Source organism: Primulina eburnea, chromosome 5 (genome assembly GCF_022965805.1).
Source record: "Primulina eburnea isolate SZY01 chromosome 5, ASM2296580v1, whole genome shotgun sequence".
Taxonomy (NCBI): Eukaryota; Viridiplantae; Streptophyta; class Magnoliopsida; order Lamiales; family Gesneriaceae; genus Primulina; species Primulina eburnea.
The window spans coordinates 911,844-935,692 of record NC_133105.1 but is presented as its reverse complement, the minus strand read 5'-3'; the positions used below and the strand labels follow the sequence as shown (position 1 = coordinate 935,692).

The window sequence follows — 23,849 nt, the reverse complement described above, 5'->3', positions numbered from 1 at the left end:
AACAAATTCGATGTGAAGTAACTTAAAAAATTTGAGTTGTTGCATCTGAAATTAAGTTTACCCACACATGAGAGTGAAAAAATTAAGGAGATGCGAATTGTGCTAGTTCACGAGTTTTTCAAACCGGTTCGATTAATATTTAATTCGTATTTGAACTTAGCGAACTCAGGACATTTTAAAAAAAATTAGCTACGTTCGAACTAAAATTATTTTATTCGATAGTTCACGAGACTCAATATTTTCTAGATATTAGAAAAAAGTATCCATTCATCCATTCGTTTGTTACCAATCACTAGAAAACTAAATAAATCTTCGGATCAAGATGGACCTGGCTTTATCAAGAAATTCAAGATTGTTTTTGAGCAATATATGAAACTATTGGGCCGTCCAATGGATCATGGTCTACCCTAGCACTTGACAAAAGACACAACGTTCATGTTTTTTTTCCCCTTTTTCCTTTAAAATGGGAGGTGGGTCGGGACTTGGTTGTGTTGTCTATGAATACAATTTTCAAATAGTCTTCAAGATTAGATCATTATAACGGGGGCGGGCTCAATTGTCAAGACCAAACTCAAAGTCAGACTCGTTTTAATCGACTATAATTTTGATCTTTCTTTTGACCTAACACCGATATGATTCTAACTAGATGTTATACTCGTTTGTAGTATACTAGGACGGAGCCAGTCCCAAATAATTTTGAATTCTGACTCCGTCTATATATATATCTGACATTAATGGATGTTTGCGACCTAAGGAGCTTGAGAAATTGGAATCTTTTTTTAAGGTGGTGGCGAGAATGATGCTATCAAGAAATCAAAGTTATCTTAAGACAACACACCTACTAATTACCACATTTTTTTAACGCCACTCTTGAAAATTAATCTCTATTCTTGCCATTTCATATTTAACCATGTATTTTCAAACTTTTAGCATTCACTATAAATCAATTATTTTGTAATTTTAAATAAACTGAAATATTATTAATAATAAAAAAGTATAAAATTCACACGCCCCAAAATAACTATGAGGAAAAACAAATACAAAAAATATGCACGCCAGTTGGGAACGCAGCATATATATATATATATATATATATATATATATATATATATATATATATATATATATGTATACACTTCTTTAATTTCGTAAGATCATATTCACAATCAACATCCGCATGATTCATACCATAGCAAATTTTAACCATCAAGAAATTGTATCATCCTAAAGACATCCTTGTGCAATTTTCCTTTGCATGTCATCAAATGTCTTGGATTGATCGGGATATCCTCGTGAAATTTTCTTTTTTGTTTTTTTTTCAAACTTAATGTTATCGATTGATCCAGCATACTCATGCCGAAATTTTCTTGCTTGTTTGATTCACTGTTTCTTTCTTGGCTCGGCTACTAGAAATTTATGCTTCAGATCACCAGAGTTTTTTAAGATCCAACAATATAATGAAATATTTTAAATTCAGCTTTTTATATTCATATTTCTGGTAATGTTTGTATCCAAGAATTTCGTTTTAGATTTTACATATATAAATTTATAGTATAATTAATTAAACAGACAAGTTGAAGGTGTGAGCCCTTGCAACAGAATGAACATTAATGGCCCAACTGGACACATTCAAAATGACACTGGAACAGATGCGAGACTACTTTTTTCCCCGAAAAAGTTCCATATACGAAATTATTACCTTTTCGAAGAACAAATACCAAACAAGCAGACGGGTTAAAATTCAGACCAAAATTGATGCACTAAAAGTAGCTGATACATCATACAAATACACGTACTGAACAGAGTTCCGGGGACTTAATTGAATAAAAACTTACAACACGAGAAGGGGAAAATGTTTTCAAATCATATTATAAAAATATCAACTTTCCAAGAAAATCAAACATGTTTATTCTAGAATGTTAATTCGTTTTTTTTTTTGGGAATAGCAACAGGAATCATCATTGCATACAGGTCTGGATCTGTTATAAGTTCAGAGAAAGATGCTTTCATAACCGACCTAACAAAAGCTCCAATTTGTTTTAATTTATATTAATATATATATATATATATATTAATTAATTAATAGTTACTATTTAAAAATATGTTAAAACAAGTATATTTGTAAAATTGAAAAAGACAAGACAACGTGAAAAAACATACATCTTTTCTGGTTGCCACTAATAATTAAAAAAACTTATGTCTTCTTCACCCTTGATCGACCTTCTAATCGTGTTGTCAAAAATTGAAAGCAATTATATTTCTCGACGTATGCATACATTTTGTGTTGCTCAAAATTTTATGATGAAATCGTCGTTATTCTGATTGATGATATCTCCACCGACGCTGCCAAAATTTCAAATCGAACCTTGATTTGAAAATCTCACTATGAGAGTATGAGAGCTATCATTTTATATCTATTTTGTGAAATTTTGGCACAACCAAAAAATCGAACCTCACTAGTTTCGTTCGGCGTCCGGTTATCGCAGCTTCCACCGCGGTCTTCCGAATTTGGAGTAATTTAGGGTCCATTTCATCTTCTTTCGACTCAAATTTCGAGAATCGCCTCATATCACGAGTGAGAAAGGTCATCAAAATAAGAGAAGACCTAAAACAAAATCAAGCATATCAAATAACAAGAACGAGATACTATTCCTAAACAAGTAGAATAAAAAGTTTACACCTGACCTGATGTGAATCAACGACAGCTTATTAGTAAGCGTAGCATGGGAAACACTTGTGTGTTTCGTATTCACCGCTGCCTCCGATTCAGTTGATGCAAGGCGGGAACCTTATTTATCCGGCGGCAATATACACCCCGACGCTCATACATATATACGAATACGGAAACCCAGCCAATTCAACAGCCCTCGATCGGCATAAATAGTTCCCGACCTGCACCAAGCGAATCAGAGACCGCCGCAAGAAATGAATTCCGAGCAGAAATGGATCAGGGGGAGCTCTCGTAATAGAAACCATAGGCAGGCAGAAAGTGCTCGGAGCATATGGAGAATTTGCCAGGAAGACGCACGGTATTTTATAGCTGAAACGGACGCATGGGATTCCGCCACGTGGCCTTGTTATTATTTTTTTGGGCGGAGAATAAGGGGTAGCACGTGCGCCCGTACGAGGCCCATACCAGTGTAGGTACTTATATTATATAAGATAACGATACGAAAAATGTACTTATTCTCAATTAATTATGTTAAATGTCCGAACAATTATTAATATTTTGTTTGGAATTCTCATGGATCATTCGATTTTGTATACATTAAATCATGTTTATTTTTGATTTTGATGATGGTACGTTAAGTATCTTATATCGGTTATATTATAAATAATTAAAGTTATACATGTAGACTTGAAAATATTCTTACTTGAACAAATTTTTCGAGTTAAATTAGTTCTAAATCTCGATATATTGTTTTGTAACTTTATTTTTTTTAATGAAATTCTCTTATAAATCTATCGACCATGCACTTTATACGACTGAAATTAATTGGTGCATGTACTTAACTATCTTGTTTTCTAATTTGTGTTTTTATAAGCTCGAAAGGAAAGTTAATAACTCATAAAATAAACTGAGATCCAAAGGAAGGGATTTTAATCATACAAAAATAATACACACACAGACGGCTACTTGCTAAAATGAGAATATTTGCTTTCAGCGGCTATTTTTGTATTTTACACTTTTGGGGTAAATGGGTGGCTCATTGGGAATGGAATCTGATTTTGTATTTGTTCTGTCAATTTTATTTTATATTTTTTGTGTTGCTTAGATTGCTCATTAATTTAGGGTAGTGATAAGATTTGTTTGCAAAATCTGTTATAACGAATAATAATTACATATATCGGTAATAATATTATACATAATAATTCAAATTGTCAATTGTAAAATTTAATTGAAATACTGGTAATAATAATAAATTATCTTTTATGAACACAGTTTCTTTATGTAACACCTTAAATTTAGAATCACCACTTTTAAAAATTGAGTATTTGGAGAAAAATTGCTTTCAAGCTATTTTTTGTTTGTTTCTAAAAGTACAGCACTATCTTTAACTTACTTACATAACATTCGGTTTTTTTAATCATCTAAATTTTGGTATTCATACCATCAATAATATATTTATATAATAAATATTGAAATTTGAATATTTTGTATCAAAATCTATTTATATTTTTATAACACGGATGCTTGAAGATTTATATAAAATTTAATAAAAATAAAAAAACAAATGAAAAAATTTGTATATGTACACAAAATATGTAAACAAATAAATATGTAAATGTAAATTATAAAAAAAATGATTTTTAAAATATAAAATGTTTGTGATAAAATATGATTTTGAATTTATGAATTTTATTCAAAACTCTTAAAAACTCATATATATATATATATATATATATATATATATTATATATATATATATATATATATATATATATATATAAAATTTAAAGTTTTAAAAAATCTCCAAAAATATTTATAATAATTGAGAGTAATTGTGGAATATGATAAATTTTCTAAGGATTCAAATATCGAATTGTAACTTTAAACAATAAAAAAAAAATTAGAAGTAGAAAAAAAAATCTAAATCTTGATTTTAATTTTTGGTTAAAAATCATAGAAGTTGAAGCAAAAAACTGGTTTTCACAAACACCTTATAACATTTATATCCAACTAAAATCCAAGAAAAATACTTCTTAAAAATTCTCCCAAATATTCTCTTAGTTTTGCCCATATAGTCGGAAAATTGATACCCAAGTCAAAATATATGACACCTTTTCAATAACTTAAATCAAATTTAGAGGCCAAAGGTAGACAGACGGATTTGTCGCAAAACATGCATGCATTAGAATTAGGATTAGGTGTAGTGAATCCCTAGGAAAATGTCATACATCCATGGTTGAGATTTGAGTGGGCAAATTATATGCCCACTCAGACACTTATTAGGTTATTGTGCACTAATTATTCTTAAATTTCCCAAAATATACACAAATTTTTTCCCGATATTACATTTTGAACCAAGGTAGAGTTTTGGTATAAAATTTAGTGAATGTTTTATGGATAACTGTTTTATTTTAAGTTTTAACTAGCTAGTTTTTTCCTACATGAAATAATATTTTATAACCCATATTTGATATCATTCTGTCTTCCTCAAAAGTGGTCCAATATTATTAAAATTAATATTTGGTTATATATATGAATGATTATTTGGATTTTGGATTTCATTAAAAAAATTATTTTAGTAGTATTAGAGTTGATTTAAACTATTATTTTTGTTTTTAAAATAGATATAACTATAATTGATAAATCGAATATATGTATATAATTATTTAATTTTTAAACTTTGATAAATATATATTTTTAACTATTTATATACATCTTTTAGGTTTTAAGACTTAAAATATATCATTTACTATATTATATCAATATTTAGAAAAATAACATAAGTATTTCAGTCTGAATATCTGGTTAAACCGGTATGGCCAGTTGGATAAACTTTCAAGCAAAAATAGTCCGTGGGCTCATCTACCGAATACCGAAATATCGGAGGCCCATATATATATTTCAAGCCCAAAATTTCTCTCACAAAAATGGACCAAATTTGGCGGTTAATGCATGAAGCAGTCGAAAAATACTTTCACCTGTCTGTCTTCCTTCCAAGAGACGCCTCGGATATGTTTGTTTATTTTGTACGAATACAGACAAATCGTTCATGAAATTTAGGTTGATCCTTTGGAAGTCAAAGACTTTGAAGCTTTTTATTTTAATCGTGACTGAAATCAAAAAGGGTAAAAAAAACGGTGTAAGCCTCTCTGTTCTGATTAATTGTGTATTCTTGGAGTTTGCAGTCCGTACCATTTCGCTCGCACCATGTTTGTTTTACTTTGCATTTATTTGGTCTTCTGCGTTTGAAGTTTAAGATTTCGGAATTTGCTAGCTATTATTTTTTCCAAAGCAACGATGACATATACATTTTAGATTCTTCTGATTTTCTTGCCTTTTTAAGTAACTTTTATTCTATTAGGAATTTGTTTGTGATAAATAAACAGTGCCCACTTGAAGGAAATTAACAGAATAGGAAATAAAATGGAAAGAAAGGAAAAGTATCACATCTCAAATAATTACTGTATCAAGAAAATTTTGAAAGGAAAGTTTAAGCGCACTTTGGAAATATGATTTGAGTTTGCGATAGGCAAGTCTATTCTAATTGCTTCACGAATTCAATTCCGATATTTAATCAGGTATTTCATGTTTTTCTAATGTGGTATGAGATTCGGTTTCAATTTAAACATAAACCTTTTGGTTGCTTGTCAAGATCATGTTAGTATCTACTGTCTAATTGTGGCTTGTGGGAAACCACGGGTCTTGTTTCCAAGATCTTGCGTTTTTTTTAAAAAAAAAAATATTTTAAAATCCATTAATCCCTTTCTGAAGTGGGAAATTTGCTTGACGTTCAAGTATTTTTATTTTTTTTAATTTAATTATTATTATATCAGATTTTAGTATTCGAAATATATGTAATTTATTTTCAAGTGTTTGATTGTCGAATTGGTTGCGTTGATTAGAAGAAAGTCATTCTAATTTTTTTGTAGGTTTTATATAATAAAGTTATGGATCGTGGAATTCGTAAATCTTACTCGTATTTCATCTTTACCTTGGTGCTGCTTTCAAAAACATGCTTGTCATGGAGTTGGTTCTTTTCGTCCAGCGAAAAGAGCTATGATAGCAAGAGATTTTCTGAGAATAAGATGATGGATAGAAATGGCTTTTCTGAATTTTCTATTGAATCATTCAACGACCCGAATGGCGTCTCGTTGGTCGAGAACGCTAGGAACAAAATGCTCGCACCAAATTCTTGCTGGCAGGTTGCGTACCAGAAGGTGTTCGAAGGATGTTCAAAGACTCTTGCTGATGAGGAGTCGAGGACTAGATTAGCTTGGCATTTGAGCGATTGCTTTCAACGCCTTACAGGTCGTCCCCCTCTTCCTCGTTGTGACGAAAATTCGATAATGAAGAAATGTCTGAAAAATCTTGATGTGGATTCTCACAAGATTTTTCTCGAATACTTTCTTGAAACCAACTCAATTTGCCATCAGTTACAGTTAAGTATCATAATTTTTTCGATTTTCTTATGTTTATGTGATGGGATGCTCTTAATGTGCGCTATAATTTTGTAGGACCAACGCGTTTAAGTATCAAACAGAACGATTGGTAAATGAGCTAAAGAGTTCTGCGGAATATGCGGAAATAAAGTTGGACGAGATAGAGCGACATGGGGTGGAATTATTGCAGAATTCGAGACATGTGCATGACTCACTGGGCTTGATTGATCAGCAAACTAAGCAAATTGCAGAAACGTCGAGGAATGTTGAGGATCGTGTTAACTCAGTTTTGAAGTATTCTGAAGTAGTTTATGAGCAGTCTAAGATAGTAGCAGCTTCTCAAGCAGAGTTAAGCAAAAGTCAAGACAAAATGAAGGACAGTTTGGAAGAAGGAATGGTGGTAATTCAAGATTCTTATAATAATTTGGGTCTAGAAATTACGAATTTGAAAAACGAAGCACTTGAAATCGAAAAGGAGATTGGAAGAGTTGGGGATGAAATGTTTTCAAAGATGAGAAGTTTGCAGAGTAGGGCTGACGATATCGGGAACATGGCAGGGACGTCTTTGGATAAACAAAAACAACTTCTTGATGGCCAGTCAGTGGCTATTGAAGGTCTCCATTTTCTCACAAAGTTTCAGTCACAGGCCCTTGAAGAAAGCAGGTGAATGCTCTTTCTAAACCGTGCTTTTTCAATACATATTCTTAAGATATTGCTACACGGAAAGCTATAGCTGAACAGAGCAAGTCAAATTTCTACCGTATAAATATACAAGTGCCATCTTTCACCATTGTCTCACTTTGCCACACGACCATAGGTGTCATGATATATTATTTTCGATTAAATTTGCGTGATTTTACAGGGTGACTCTTGAAAAGTTAGCAGAATTTGGGCATAAACAGCAAGAAGAACTACTGGTAAAGCAAAACGAACTATATGAATCTCATGACCATCTAGTTGAGAATTCAAAACTTATATTAGCAGCTCAGGTTAGCTATTCTTCCTTCAAATGTTCAACAAAGTAGTTAATCTTTGAATATGAGTTTAAAAAAATGACCACGATCGTCACCTTATTGTAGAAAGCTTTCGAGTCCAAGCAGGCAAGCATGTTTGTTGCCATAGACAAGCTGTTTGCATTGCAGAGCGCAATGTTGTTCGAATCTCGAGTGATCATAGCCTTCCTGGTTTACTCAGTTGCAATCTTCATCATCTACATGTTAACTAGTGTCAAGCAAGCTTACAATGTCAGACACAGGCTGTACTTGGGTAAGTAAAGACACGAAAGTTTTAATGATTTAGATATTCTTGTCACTAAATCTTAGTGCCAAGCTTTATTTTCAGGGCTGTGTTTGACGTTCTCGGTGGAAGTGAGTATGCTTTGGTACATGACAGCCAACGTCAAACATCAAGGAAAAATGATATATACAGTTAGGTCGCTTTTCGGTATTCTTGCGTCAGTTCAATATCTCTACGCCATTTTTACATATAGGTAAAAAAGCTCTACTCTGCTATAGCATGATAAAATTTTGCGAGTTACACAGAAACTTACAGAATTTATGCAAACATGCAGAGATTATGAAGTGCTGAACCATAAAATGCTGTTGATGCTAATGGATAAGGTAAACAACATGCAAGGCAAAAAAGAGATGCTATCATTTGATATGGATATTGACAGTGAGGTAAATTGGTCATCATGGGTCGATACAGATTTACCTGAAGATGTATGCATGTTAGATGACCCTGATTATGTATACCCCGAGGAGATCGGGGATAGCTCTTCTTTGACTTGTTCAAGTACAAGAGGATATAACCTCAGGCAGCATCACTAGGTTTGAAACTTTGAAGCTAGATACTGTTAAGAGGTAGAATTGACTATTATATTTGATTGATTCCTACAAGGTTGTACACAAGTAACTCTTGAATGTTAATTTACATAATACAGAGCCATATTTGTAGAATATTTCAACAGAACTTAACATATTACATGATATTTTTGAGAATGCAGACTTTTGTCACCGATATTCATTGCAAGAGCATTTGCCACCATTAAAATGATAGAACCGATTTGTGTCTCTTAATATAATTCTCCTCCGACTTACTTCTGACACAAACTTCATCCAAGTATGGCAATATGTGAAAACACGAAGATTCTTCGTGATTCTGATAGGTAATCCAGAGCCACCATGAATTATCGAATATATCATGGCAAGCCTTTCTGTGACCACACACCCACTCTACTTCCATTTCCTCCTTAATGTCATGAAGAACGACTGCTGTAACACGTACATACCCTCTTTTCTCCATTTCTTTTGTCAATTCATAAATGACGATTCTATACTCATCTGTATCTCGAAACTCAAAACCTCCACCAGCCACTATACTGTGTACTTTGTCTCTAATATGTACCCAACCGCAGCCGGCCTCTTTCTTGATTTCACTCTTCTCCTTTAGTTCCCTCACTATTTCAACTTTGTCCCACATCCAAGCATTCGCATATATGTTTGATAACATAACATAGTTTCCAGCATTGTTCGGTTCAGTAATAGAAGTTTTCATATGACTTCTGCAAGTTAAACATTACGTTACAGCCTACAAGAATTGAGCAACGATCCCCAGATGCTGCCGCTCGGTGTCATTGGCATTTTCTTAACCACATCTAGTGCCTCTTCTATTTTCCGGCTCTGCCTAACATATCCCCCAAATGGGCGTAGTCCTCCAAATTAGGAACTATTCTGAACTCGGAACTCATTCTATCAAAGAGGATTCGACCTTCTCCTACCATCCCGAATGACTGCGACCTGATAACAAGGAGATCAACGTTACCTCAGTCCTCATACATGACGTATCTAGCTTCTGCCATTTCCTCGAAAGCTGAAATGGCTTCTTGAAGCCAACCATTGATTGCACAACTGTTGATCAGAGTATTCCAGGACGTCAAATCTTTGGATGCCATTCTATCAAAAACATTTCTACAATTCTCCACGGCTCCACATTTCGCGTATAAATCCAAAAGCGCATTTAACACAAGAACGTACGGGCATTCTTCTGATTTCAAATTTTGAGCATGAACTTCTTTACCAATAAAAAGTGAGGTCAGCCGAGCACAAGACGCTAGAATTGTAGTTAAACTAACCCAACTAAATCCAACGCCTTCCTTCTGCATTTTTCGAAAAGTTTCAAAACCTGCAAACACCTGATGTTTCCTAACGAACCCGACAATCAACGCAGTCCAAGTTGCAACATTTCGATTAGGCATTTCATCAAACAACTTTGAAACCTCCTCAGAAGTCTCGAATTCTGAATAAAACCTCAAAAGTGCATTATTGTTTTTAGAACCTGAGCCTGCACTGATTTACCAAAACCTGAGTCTAACAAACACGAACAAGCCTTAAACGCAACAGAAAACGCAAAATTCCCTGGTTCGATTCCCTTGGACAACATTACACAATAAACTAGTAAAGCCTCATTAAAATTCCCATTTTTCGAGAACCCGATAGCCATAGCCACGTAAAGAGACTCTCCAACACAACCCATCTCCTCAATTCCCTGTCTAAACGCCCGAAACGGCTCATCCAACCGGCCGCAAGCTGAGAAAAGAGTGATGAACTTAGAATTTAAGGTGGGATTGGTGAGAAGATCCTTGTGATCTTTGGATTCCAGAAGATGAAGGTAGTCTCTGGCCATGGAGTAAAGATTTTCTGGAAATGCAGGCGTGTAAGAGAGAAGTGCATGACTCGATCATTGGTTGAAGCGCTTCATCAAAGTTTACCAGATTTGGAGAGATGGTTGAGAGTTGAATTTAGCGGTACTTGAATTCGGGTGTGAAGGTGAAGTCTGTCAAATTTGGGGAGAGGCAGAGACCGCAAACAATCATCGTTTTTTAGGCCTCTTTACGCCTCACACAAATCTAAAATCTCGATTGATTAAGAACATGCAACACCACGTATGGTCACACACACACACACACACAGATATATATATATATATATATATATATATATATATATGTAGACACACACACATATGTTATTGTGATTTGTTATTACAAGGAATTTACAATAATGGAATCAAAAATTGTAAAACAAAATGCTTTCGTACAATATGCTTCCAAAATTTGTTTCTTAGAGATGGACCGGGCTTCATTTCATTTTAGTCAAATAGTAAAAGAATCCACCAGGCTTGGACATATGTTTTTGGGTCTTTCGGGAGTCCAGGTCCAGGAGTAGGCCCATCATGGCTTCAGTACTGGTGGACCACGGCCCATTTGGACTAGTCTGGTCCTTTCTCATCTCACAGAAGCTTGCCCATCATGCTTTTGATTGTGAAGAACAGGACGAAATCAAGAACTAGAAGATGACACTAAATCTAATTATGGCTCAACATGCGTCAAGCCTAAAATTTTAATAAGATATATATACAATAATCTATTTTTTTTTGGTTAGAATATGATAAATCAGGAGATATTGGAGAATTAGGCTAGAAATTAAAATTCCAAATAATCAAAAATATTATCACCCTAAAATTTTTTTGAGGCCAAAAAGTATATTAAAGAATATTCATTGAGACCTAGAGCTACAACGTGGGAATATCGGAGTCCCGTTCACAGGCAACTCCAGCATGCAATTCAAGTGTAACCAGAATTTCACCGAACCAATCAACCCCACTCTCCATCTCGTTTTCGTGTTCCCTTTCAGCTCAAAATTAATAATATTTCGCTTCAACGACCAGTTCAAAGCCTCCGCTTCATCTGGATTCAACGGAATCGGAGTCGACTCTGAAACATAATTGAACTCCGTTGTCTTATTCGGGCCCAAACCATACGTATCCGCCACCAAATACGCTATATTCTGGCCCCGGAAACTCAGCCCGAATCTCGTCCCGTAAAAACTGACACTGGCTTTCGCGTTATGGTTTTCGGATTTTATCACTATGGTTACCTGCACCGTCAGCAAGCTGGCTTGGTCGAAGTATATGGCGTCAAGCTGTGCGCTGGTGACGCTTATTTGTGGGACCTTCGGTCTGACGGCAATGTAGCCGATGAATAGAACTATTCCGGCTATGATCACGGTGACTGCGAGTATGGCGCAGATTACGGCAACCCCCCAGATTAAGAGGCTGGTGGTGTGTGGGGTGGTCCGGTGGAAGTGGCCCGATTTTGGCATTGGTGAGGTGGGAGAGTAGTAGGAAAGGACATTAGGACGGGAAAGTGGGGATTTGGCTGATTTTATGTGGGAATTATGCGAGGGAATAAAAAAACAAGGTGTTGTCGAGGGTTCTTAGGTGCAATGGGTGGGGAAGGTTTTGGCATATCTTCCTTTCCTATGTATAAAGCCATCTTCGTTCTAACCAGTCTTCTGCTTTATGCTCCCTTCCCTTTAATTTTACAAGAAGATACAAATTTAAGTTTTATGTATAAATTTCACGAATACATTTTTTTTGTATATTTCACCAATTATCATCTAAATTATTTGTATAATCGGGAAAATTACATTTTCTTTAATAGCATGAAAACCCTAGTCGCTATTTTTTGGTGAACTAGGTAATTTTTTTGGCTAACACAATAGTCTGCAAATCATGCATGTTAATAAGGTAAATCGCATTGGACAAGTCAAATGCGATAGACTTGAATGAAAATGTGTTGATGAGAGCGATCAAACTCCTGACCATTAGCCAAACGTCATGTACTCCACCAACTTGGATGTCCAATGAGGCGAAAAGTTACATTTTTGATCTTGCAACTTATATATTTTTCAATTTTGGTCATGTTATCGGTCAGTTTACGCTCTTAATACACAATCTTGCATTTTTTTAAGGTCTCTTTCATCTGAATCCTAACGTGTCACCGGATATGATAACGTGTCGCTGAAAATGCTGAAATTTCATAGACGATAACCGTGAATCGATCCATAAAATGAGAAAAAATAATTTTCTAATATAATCACATGAGCACACATAACAGTTGGTTTGTTTTTTATTCTTTTTTGTTTTTTAAAAAGATTTTCTATATTTTGGTTATGTGAGAAGTAATAAATGGTATGACGAGCAAACCAATTTTGGCAATGAATTTATATGGTTTGCATGGAGCCAACTCTTTGGACTTGTAGAAACTACTGGATCCTATTAAACCCATTGTTTCAAATTATAACAGGTTTTATTCTTCGGCAGGTCCATGTTTAACAGACATTATTGTAGCTTATCATAATTTTGCGTAGTGCCCAAAAAAAAAAAAAGAAGACATTTTATTACTAATTTTTTTGCTTTGGCAAGTGGGCATACAGAGTCATATTCCTGTAATTATAAAGGTAATTACATGGAATATCGACCATTAAGAGTACACAAATAGATACCAACAACAAATTAGAAATTGGCAGCATCAGTTCCTGATATTAAAAAGAATACAGTGAAAAGGTATAATTATATATTTTGGACTGATACTGATTAAATAATATGTCTCTTGTGATACAGAGACCAACTAATATTTACAATAATAAGTAATATTTTAGTATAAAAAATAATACATTTTCATGAGTGACCCAAATAAAAAATATATCTCAAAAAATTAACTTGTGAGACCGTCTCGCATATTTGTGTGTAGATTAAATGGTGTGGTTGGAGTATTTTAAAATTTATTTTCTCAAAAAATTATTAATTAAATAAAGTGTCAAAACATGAATCTTTTCCTTCTATTGTTTTCTTTGTCTCCTTCAGATTTACAAGTCATAAACTCAAACTCGCACGTAATTAGAAGTGCAATGTTGTTGACAAAATGGGAAAAAAAATAGTTAAATATATTTATTATTAAATTAAAAATTATTTACATGTTGGTACAAATCTTATAAATTAGCAAGGGAAAACTGATATATAGTACGATAATCTTGTGTATATTTAAAAAGTTAAAAAAAAAGTATAGAATAATAAATTCAATAAAAATCTTACTGGGGTTTGGTATGTTCTCCAACATTTGAGATTGAAATATAATATTTGGGCAAGATATTTGACCATAGTCCACAAATCCTAGTGGGGTTTCTTTTCATTCAAAACACTTGCAAAATGAAATAAAATTAGCTTGGATACATTGGGTTACAATTCAATGCTTTAACTCCATGTTTGCCTCTCGATTCTTTTTATTTCTAGCACATAATTACTAATATATATTATACTGTACTACTGCTAATTAAATCGTTGACTTTCTCCCCTGGTTTACAACAATATTTTACATGGTTTTTTACTGAAAATTTACTCCGAATAATGAAAACACATTTAATTATATTATCACGATTATTCGAGTTCAAGAATACTAAAAATGCATAAAGTAACTTTTTTGCTTCCTTTACACACGTGGGCTTGTTCTCTTAATACGTTATCAGCCAATTACTTAATTTAATGGTGAATCTTTTTAAAGATTTGAGTCCTGCAGACGAACCTGTCTGAATAGAACATGGATTAATTCGAGTCAAATATTTGGGAATTTAACATAATGTTTGTACAAAATAATATATCAATCTGGGCGACAAGTGAAAATCTTTAATGAGTAGGATTCTTGTGAGACGGTCTCACAAATCTTTGTCAGTGAGACAGGTCAACCCTACCGATATTCACAATAAAAAGTAATACTCTTAGCATAAAAAGTAATATTTTTTTATGGATGACCCAAATAAAATATCTGTCTCACAAATACGACCCGTGAGACCGTCTCACACAAGTTTTTGACATCTTTTAATTTATTGTCACATATTATAAATTAGGTTTTAATAATTTCAATTGTAATCATGCTATATATATACACATATATACATCTCGTTACGTATAATTTCAATATAACAATTGAAAAATAGAAGGGAATAAAATCCTCAAATATATAATATAAAAGTACTGGCTAAATTGCAAATAAAAATCAAACATCTTGTTGTTTTAAATTCACTAGACTTCTCTAAAATTTCTATCTAGCTAAATTCAATTTTTACAGGGGTGTTACACAACACAATGAAGTTTTAGCTCATTAATTTCAACTTCAAAAATTTTAAATTAAAACACGAGTCTGATCGCTTAGTTTGGAGAACTAATGAGAATGTGTTATGATGACGATGAAAACACGAGTCTCGTCGAATATTTTTTCACGAAGAGTTTCAAGAGATCTAAATAACAGTATTTATACTGAGGTGTGTGTTTTTTCACAGTTTCTCTTAAGACTTGCTCGAATGATCCATACGTAGTGAACAGAAATTACATTGCAAATCGTGAAGGATAAGCTTAGTGCAGGTGGAAGACATATTTTTCCTTACACGACCAATACTTCTACGAATCAGCTGGCTTCCGCACTACTCGTGCGCGCTATTGAACAAAATATATATGATTCGCTTTTTAGTTGAATATCATATTCAATATATGATTTACGAAAAAAAAGAAAGGAAAATTATCAAGGAGATTTCATATTGTTTAATTCTTTTTTAAAATAATATGATTTTTAAAATAAAAGGCTCGGGAGGATCTAATTTGTTTTATATATATAAAGCAACAAGTACGTTCAATTCGTTTGTGGTGTCAAATCGATGTTATAATGTTCTTGCGAATTTATAAATTGGAATGAGTGGTCGTGGAAGACAGACCCTGAGACCCATACTAAATGTGGAAAATACTTGCCAACTTGCATGCGACCGTAATTGAATGAGTATTCTCTCTAAATAAATATCATAATTTAGTTTTTTATGCATTATTTTATTTTTGTTTTCTTAAAAAAATGCGAGCTACAAGTACTTCTCAGAATCACTTTATACAATTCTCATTTTGTCGGACTAAATTTTGTCTTAAGTAGGAGTGTTTACCAATTCAACAGCCAACGTCCATCAAGCTAGTGCATTTTCTTTACAAAGTCATAAGAAATAGTTAGCCAGCCCAAAACCTGTGCGAGTATATATCTCATACCTCACCCCTCTTAGGAAAGGCAGCAGCATATATAACTCTCCGGTCTAGCTCTCTCGGGTGCAAAATAACACAAAACCCTACTCCATAAATTTCATGGCCACACTCAAATGGAACAATTATTTGATGACTCTTCATATCCTCATACTGATGCTTCAACTGCCGCACTTGTCGGAGACAATCAGCGCCACCTCTCAGCTAAAAACTCCAACTTTCGCATCCACAGCGATTCACAGACCAAATCCTCCTGACTTGTCAGGTTTTCGGTTCAACCGGTTTAAGAGGATACAGACGGATGCTTTTAGGCCGACGTCTCCGGGAAATAGCCCTGGTATGGGTCATGACAGTCCCCCCAGCGGAGCCCATACATAAAACCGATCAACGTTAATTTTATGGATATGATGAAAAAAATAACATTGATTTGGTCATATTGCTGTTTGGTGAGTTTTTACGAAAATTTGTGCTTTTATGGAGAAATAAGATACCTCTGTGTTGTGTGTGTGTTTAAGTTTTTTGTCTCGAGTCCAGTGGAAAATTAGGACCAAGTGGTGCGCCGGTAGTGCACTGCATGCATGCAACAAAGATGATGTTCGTTTGTTTGAATTTCGCTTTTGTCGAAATTGGATTTGTTTCTGTTGAAGATTTAAATTTCAAATGTCATGTATTTTCTTCTAGGATATTATATTCACCCTTGTCTCCATATAAGGAGGAGAAAACTTTGGATATACCTAGGGGCGGAGTCATCCTTGGGCTACGGTGTGTCTACCCACACTTGTATTTTTCTTTAAAAAAAAGTTTATTAGTTTTAATTTTTTATTATTTCAGCCTAATTTTAAAAATAAAGAATATAACAACTCTCACAAATCACATTTTATTTCCCTCTAGTGGTTGATTTATTGTCGTAGATCATAAAATCATGCCACTTTGAGATAAAATTCCACAATTTTACTGTCCAAAATCTTTTTTTTTATCAAAGATTTGTAATATTTATATTTTATAAATTTGTTTGCATAAATTTTCTGATGATGTGGGTGTGTCGGGTATTCAAAGCACCAACTTGAGTTGAAACAATAAAAATATAACTTCTATGGAATCAAACAACTATATAATATATTAAATTTGACCGCTTGTTATAATATTCTAAACAAATACACCACCAATGCTAAAGAGAGAACAATGGAACTCGATGAAATAAAATCCCAACATTATTGTGTATTTACAAATCAGCATGAAATTACAACACACAAAAATATAGTAAAATTGTGCTGAAATATGGACGACAATTATTTCTAATGCCAAATTCTGGAATGAAAATGTGAAATTCTTGAGCTATCACTATGACTTCTGCAAGGCGTTGCAAAAGTTGTGTCAGATGTGTGTTCTTTCCTTCTTGTCGATCTTCTTTTTCTTCAAAATTTGGGCGGTTTCCCAACTCCCAGATATAGTCCATGAATTTTCCACGGACTCTCCCTATCTGTAAGCTATTTGAATTGATGAGCTTATCTGATTTTATTATTTTCTAGTTATCTTCATTCATTACCATCGACATGATATTTGAGAAAAATGGCGATTACATGTGCAACTTCAAAATCGAATTTCCGTAAGTGTGATTTAAATAAATTCCCAATTTAACTTCCTCTTTTATATGGTCTATAATTTACACATACTGCATGCATGGTGTCACAACCTTTTTTTTTTGGGTAATATCTTTAGGGAATTTTTTTTCCTTGTAATTTTTATTCTATGTTGTCAAATTTTAGTTTTAACCCGTTATCTTTGCTCTTTTTTTTTTTTTTTGCAATTTTATTCGTTTTTCCAATAGGATGTTGATGTGGTGGTATCAATGTAGTGTTGATGTATGGTAGTATCACATCATAAATCTCAATGAATAAGAACTAAAATTGCCAAAAATAGAAAAATTTAGGACTAAAGTTGAAAAATTTTATAATATAGAAAACAAAAATAACAAAAAATCAAACATACAAAATCCAAAAAAAAATTTCCCTATCTTCAACTAATGTTCTATAAATTGAACTTCAGTAGTTGATTGAATAATAAATTCGTATTAATTCCGTACTATCTTTTTAAAGTCCAGTTATTCAACGGATCATAATCTGTGAGACGGGTCAACCCTACCCATATTCACAATAAAAAGTAATACTATTAGCATAAAAAGTAATATTTTTTCATGGGTGACTCAAATAAGAGATCCGTATCACAAATGCGACCCGTGAGACTGTCTCACACAAGTTTGAGTGAGTCTCATGTGAGACCATCTCACGGATCATAATCTGTGAGACGGGTCAACCCTACCCATATTCACAATAAAAAGTAATACTATTAGCATAAAAAACAATATTTTTTCATGGGTGACCCAAACAAGATATACGTCTCACAAATGTGACTCGTGAGACCGTCTCACACAAGTTTTTGCCTTCAAAAAATTGTAAATATAATCATATAGAAATTAGTGATACTGAGCATAAATTGCTAAGCCTAATTTAATATCTAATTCCATTCATTATGCAATAGTAGAAGCCCGACATCTATCGTGGTTTATACTGTTTTTTTATGTTTACAATTATGTAGTTGGTTAATATGATGTTTCTGAATCATATTTAACTTTACTAGGACGTTGCTATATGATTTTAAATAATTTTTATATTACAAATTATATGAATGTAAATATTTTCAATTTAACAATATAAAGTATGATGGATGTAAACTTAAAATCGTCCCTATTTTCATTAATGATTGAATTGGTTATGTGGATTTTTATTGGGAAGGTCCTCAAAACCCAACCCGACCCGTTACTCCGAACCTATTTGAAACCGATCCGACCGATTCGAACCTTTAGCATCATTGACATATCTATGATATCAAGGGTAATTTTACAAAATGTGTAATTCTTTGGTGGATTTTCCGGTATAAAATATGTTAGCGAGGTTAAAAATGTGTGATATAGTTTTTTTTTTCCATATAAATTTGCATGTTTTCATTTTCTAATAAATCCCCATTAATCACAAAGTTATGATAATAGATAATATAAAAAATTCCAATTTTTATGGGTTTTTTTAGTGAATACTCGTGTTGGGAGGATATTGGGTTTTGAAAATTTCGATATATACAAAATATTATTTGTGATTCAATAAGGTGTAAATAAAATTTAAAAAATATATTTACTATCTTGTTTCCATCAATAAATCTATTTAAATTATATTGTTATTTTGATTTACTTATTTTTAAATATTTTTTAAAATTTTCAATTTATATTTATTTTTAAAAAATATCTGCGCCGTGACCGTTACGTGAAATGTCATGATAACTGAGAAGGTGATTTCCACGACCGCGATTGCGAATCATACGCACAATATAAATGAAATTAACAGCAACTAAAACTCTTGAACATGTTGCGGATAACCCCACTTCAGGAATATAAATGAAATTAACAGCAGTAAAACTCTTGAACATATATGTTGCGGATAACCCCACTTCAGGAGTTGAAGAGACGAACATAGAACCGGCAAAAACAGTAGTGTATGATAAGAATGAAGCGGTGGGAACCGAAAGTGAAGTTGATGAGACAAAAGAAACAGAAGCTCAAGATGTGGGCCGGCAAACAGAGAACGTGGCAGCGAAAACACTAGTTCCCAAAGCGAAGAAGGAATCGGTAGTTTCCAACGACGTGATCGAGGAGACAGCAAGCAAGCATCAGGAGCAGAGGAAAAATAAGGTGAAGGCTCTTGCTGGGGCATTTGAAACTGTCATCTCCTTACAGGAACAAAAGTGAGCTCAACAGTGCCAATCCAATTGTGTTTGCTCTCTAAAGCATTTTCATTGATACTAACAAGTGATACTACGAGAGATTTTTCTCAACCTCTGAATCTATATATTCAGAAGCGATGACATTTTTCAGCAAAATCTACATGTTGGAAAATCAATTGTATGCTCATCCGACAGCCCAAGATGATGACTTGGTGAAATCCTTCGAGACTTAAACGAAGGATGTGGGGTTTCCGATAAATACGTGATGAGTAGTCGAAGAAAGTATTGCTCCAAGTATTTTCTCAACGCAGTGGAGATAAGTGGTCTCAATTGGAGTGTATGATCCTTGTGGAGACGGATGGACCGATAGGATTGAGCGGAAGCCCGAACCATTAGAAAAATATGATCTTTTTTTTGAGACGATGATTGTTGAGAATTCAACGAAACGAAGAATATGGGGTTTCCAATAAATCCGTGATGAGCACTCAATGAAGGTGGTACTCCGAGTATTTTACGTAATATGTGTTCCCGACACAATGGAGATGAGTGACCTCGATTGGAGTGTGTGATCCTCCAAATGGAGATGATGGACCGATGAGATTGAGTGGAGGTCCGAACCGTTAGAAGAAGATAATTGATCAATAAGATAAAAAGAATATCTAGGTATGAGGTCATTTCGGTAAAATCCAAAAACAAATTAATGAAATCTTAAGTCCAAAATAGATAATATCATAGTATAGTTGTATGTGCCTTTCATTGTACAACAATGTTACACAAAGAGAATATTGATTCATGTGAATATATGGTTGATGGAACTATGCGAACTGAGGGAAATTATTTTTAAAAATAAAAAATTAAAAGTGGCCATTTTCTATTTTTATTTTTCGAAACTAAAAATGGCAGGTTTGATGCGTCTTATTAGTTATTATTGTATTGTGCAAAATTGGAAATACAAAAGGTGGAACATTAAATATTGCGAGAATTAGGAAAGTTAAAAGGAAGATTTTGTTTTGTGGTGAATATTTCCACATGTTGGCATGCAATTTCATATGGTGTTATAATAAAAGTTCTTTTGGCACTCGGGAATATGTTGTTAAGATAATAAAAACAAAATCATTTGCATTAAATATATTTATTCAATACCTTGCGGACTTTTTACAAGTGAACATGATATTAAAAAGAGAGAAAATATTGAGGAAAAGAAGACTAGATAAACCGGGTCAAAATGATTATTAAAACAACTTAAAATTTTAACGATAAATATTGGACTATTAATCTATCCTTATTTAATCCACTCAACCAAACACACCCCTAAAGAATTGTCTAAAACTACCTATTTTGTATAATATCCTATTTATATTAGGAAAATAAGGCTATAATTTTGGCATCATTTTCTATGGAAACTCATTTATGTACAAATTCGACTTTACTCCTTTATTTAGAAAGAATCATGTCCGGGTTGGGCTTTTGATAGAGATCCTAATGGGTAACCCATTTTGAGGAAGGGCAAAGGGCCCATATTGGATTCCATTCTGCGGGTCCACGATACAAAACCTGTATTTTGTGGTGAGATGGTGCACGAGGATTAAAATCTCTAGCTTGGCTAACTCATTCCCTGGGCAGGAGTGAATCCCATTGCCAAATGGCATGAACGTATTGGGCTTTGGTGCGACCTGTCATAATATTTACATTCTCGGAAGGGATCATGCTTGATTCTATTAGGAATTAAAAAAAATTGTAGTAATTTCATTGGAAATTACCTCAAATCTTGAAGGTTGAAATTTCTCTGGCTCTGGGAAATTCTCAGGATTGTGGTGAATATTTCTAAAGAGGGGCAACACTTTCCATCCTTTTGGAATCAGATAACCTGCAAATTTACAGTAAACAAATAACTGTTAGAAAACAAAACATGGGATTTGATCAAACAAAAGAGTACAATTTTGGGTTATTGAAGTTTAACTTACCATCAAATTCTACATCTTCGACAGCCTCCCGAAAAGTAAAAGACAAGATGGATGCCACTCTCAGTGTTTCTTGAATCACCCTTGTGGTGATTGGCATTTTCTTGGTGTCGGACCATTTCAAAGCTTTCTCCTCACCGCGCTCTTCTTTTGACTTAATTATGCCCTCTTGCTCTTCCTGCAAAAATCCCGATGTTTAAATCTTTGATTTCCGTCTTTGAAAGAATTTCATCAAAGTTCAGTTTGGGATGTGGGTTCTTACAGTGACAGCTTGCAGAACACTTGGGTTTTCACCAAGATATTTCAAAATCCAAGTTAACACACTAGCTGTAGTGTCGCGAGCCGCGAAAATCACGCCGATAACATTGTCTGCGATTTGTTCATCGGTTAGGCCTTCGGTATCTGCCATGAAAGTACCGAGCAAATCGGTGTGATCACGTTTCGTTTCCCTCCTGAGTGAGATGATTTTGGCCAAGATTTGTGCCAATTCCTTCCTAGCCTTCATTGACTTGTGAAAAAGGGTTCCGGGGAGATGGATCGGCATTGAATTGTATCCCTTTTCAAGAATGTGGTAGCATCTCTTGAGATCTTCTCTGTAAAGAACTTCATCTTCCCCAAGAATCGAAAGCATTGCCACGTTGAATGTGTACTGCAAGAATCAAATTTCAAGCTAACCATAATCAGATTACAAGGCTCTGTTTTCCCCTGTTTTTAGGCTCGAGAAAAAGATGAAACTCACCGTTTTCATTTCTTGGTAAGTGGTGATCGATCTGCCGTCCCATGATTTCAAAGTGCTCGTCGCAACCGATTCGATTTCCGGGACGATGTTTTTGATCGCTTCGGGCATGAATGCTCGTAGCACAAGCTTCCTCAGCTTGTTATGGTACTCTCCCTGGTGAAAGAACAAGGCTTGTTTGCCCAACATCCTCTCTTTGCTAGCAGGAAATGTGGGCTTAAAGAGATGGGATTTTGAAACTAGCACAAGTCTGGCCGCCTCTGGGCTTGAAATCATCACACAATTGCACCTCAAAATGTGAGTCTTGAATATGGAGCCATACCTGCCAAAGTCCAAACAAAGAAACAATCTTTATGTGAGAATAAGGTCAAACAATAATCTTGAAATCCTGGAAAAACGAGAGGTGGGGAAATTTGAACGAACTTCTTGATTTTTGACGCAAAGAAAGTGTTGGGGTTTTGGGAGTACATTTGGAAGGTTTCACCAATATAAGGCCAGCCCATGGTCCCCGGCGGAAGCTGCGATTTTAATTTGCCAAAAGACCAGAATCTGAGGATTTGATTCAGGAGCAAGTACGAGAAAATCAAGTTCGCGAATACGTAACAAAACGTGATGGATTCCATGATTTTGTAACGCTCAAAGTTTTGAAAAGTTGTATCGATGAATATCAGAGAATAATCTTTTTTCGATTTGATGAAGCTATGCAATGAATTGCAGGGGTATTTATAGGTATCCCGTGGCCCGTTGGGGGATGGATCTTTCAAACACGGAATCAGCCTCCAGCCCAAAGTAGAAGAAGGGTGAAGTGTATGAGAAGAGAAAAGGACACGTGTAAAACACAGAGTAGGTCTCTTGTGAAACGGTCTCACGTATCTTTATCTGTAAGACGAGTCAATCCTACCGATATTCACAATAAAAAGTAATACTCTTAGCATAAAAAGTAATATTTTTTCATGGATAACTCAAATAAGAGATCTGTCTCACAAAATATAACTCATGAGCAGGGACGGCCCTGGGGTGGTCAACATGGGGCCACCGCACAGGGCCCCCAGCTGGAATGGATTGAATAGGGCCCAATTAAATTGGGGTTATGAATATATTGGGTTGAATATTTGGACTTTGGATTTTATCTTCAAATTTTTTAAAATCAAATATTTTAAAATTTAATAGTGGGTAGTGTGTTTATCAATCGGACACTTCAAATTTTCATGTTGATCCTTACATCTAAAAAGAACCACCAAAATAGAGTAACGATACTGATTATTAACAATGTGGAATATAATGTTTTTTTATTATAGATATTAGTTTATGTAATCAAATAATGAAATTATCTTTATATTATTGATTTTAGTATTAGT

General features: G+C 34.0%; 3 protein-coding genes and 1 pseudogene across 6 annotated transcripts; 1 reads left to right on the top strand and 3 right to left on the bottom strand.

The window, feature by feature from the left end:
• Positions 1-5,678: 5,678 nt before the first annotated feature.
• LOC140832039 (protein GAMETE EXPRESSED 1-like) lies at positions 5,679-8,939 on the top strand. 3 transcript variants are annotated; one of them, XM_073195811.1, is made up of 7 exons: positions 5,679-5,808; positions 6,601-7,109; positions 7,186-7,773; positions 7,973-8,099; positions 8,190-8,376; positions 8,452-8,599; positions 8,681-8,939. In XM_073195811.1, exons 2-7 carry the CDS (start codon positions 6,619-6,621, stop codon positions 8,937-8,939), a joined length of 1,800 nt encoding a protein of 599 aa, XP_073051912.1. In that variant the 5' UTR covers positions 5,679-5,808; positions 6,601-6,618. The 3 variants fall into 3 exon arrangements, with proteins under 3 accessions (XP_073051912.1, XP_073051911.1, XP_073051910.1); XM_073195810.1 differs by lacking the exon at positions 5,679-5,808 and adding an exon at positions 5,832-6,249; XM_073195809.1 differs by lacking the exon at positions 5,679-5,808 and having other exon boundaries at positions 5,832-7,109.
• A 183-nt stretch (positions 8,940-9,122) lies between these two features.
• Positions 9,123-10,906, bottom strand: LOC140831846 (pentatricopeptide repeat-containing protein At3g14330-like; annotated as a pseudogene).
• A 432-nt stretch (positions 10,907-11,338) lies between these two features.
• Positions 11,339-12,337, bottom strand: LOC140831547 (NDR1/HIN1-like protein 12). Its single transcript, XM_073195294.1, has one exon. The coding sequence runs from the start codon at positions 12,270-12,272 to the stop codon at positions 11,667-11,669; it is 606 nt and encodes a 201-aa protein (XP_073051395.1). The 5' UTR covers positions 12,273-12,337; the 3' UTR covers positions 11,339-11,666.
• Positions 12,338-21,110: 8,773 nt separating this feature from the next.
• On the bottom strand, positions 21,111-23,161 carry LOC140831545 (abscisic acid 8'-hydroxylase CYP707A2-like). 2 transcript variants are annotated; one of them, XM_073195292.1, is made up of 6 exons: positions 22,915-23,161; positions 22,495-22,813; positions 22,018-22,404; positions 21,759-21,933; positions 21,555-21,661; positions 21,111-21,467 (listed from the first exon to the last, which is right to left on the bottom strand). In XM_073195292.1, exons 1-6 carry the CDS (start codon positions 23,112-23,114, stop codon positions 21,243-21,245), a joined length of 1,413 nt encoding a protein of 470 aa, XP_073051393.1. In that variant the 5' UTR covers positions 23,115-23,161; the 3' UTR covers positions 21,111-21,242. The 2 variants fall into 2 exon arrangements, with proteins under 2 accessions (XP_073051393.1, XP_073051394.1); XM_073195293.1 differs by having other exon boundaries at positions 21,112-21,467; positions 22,960-23,161.
• Between the last annotated feature and the right edge of the window lie 688 nt (positions 23,162-23,849).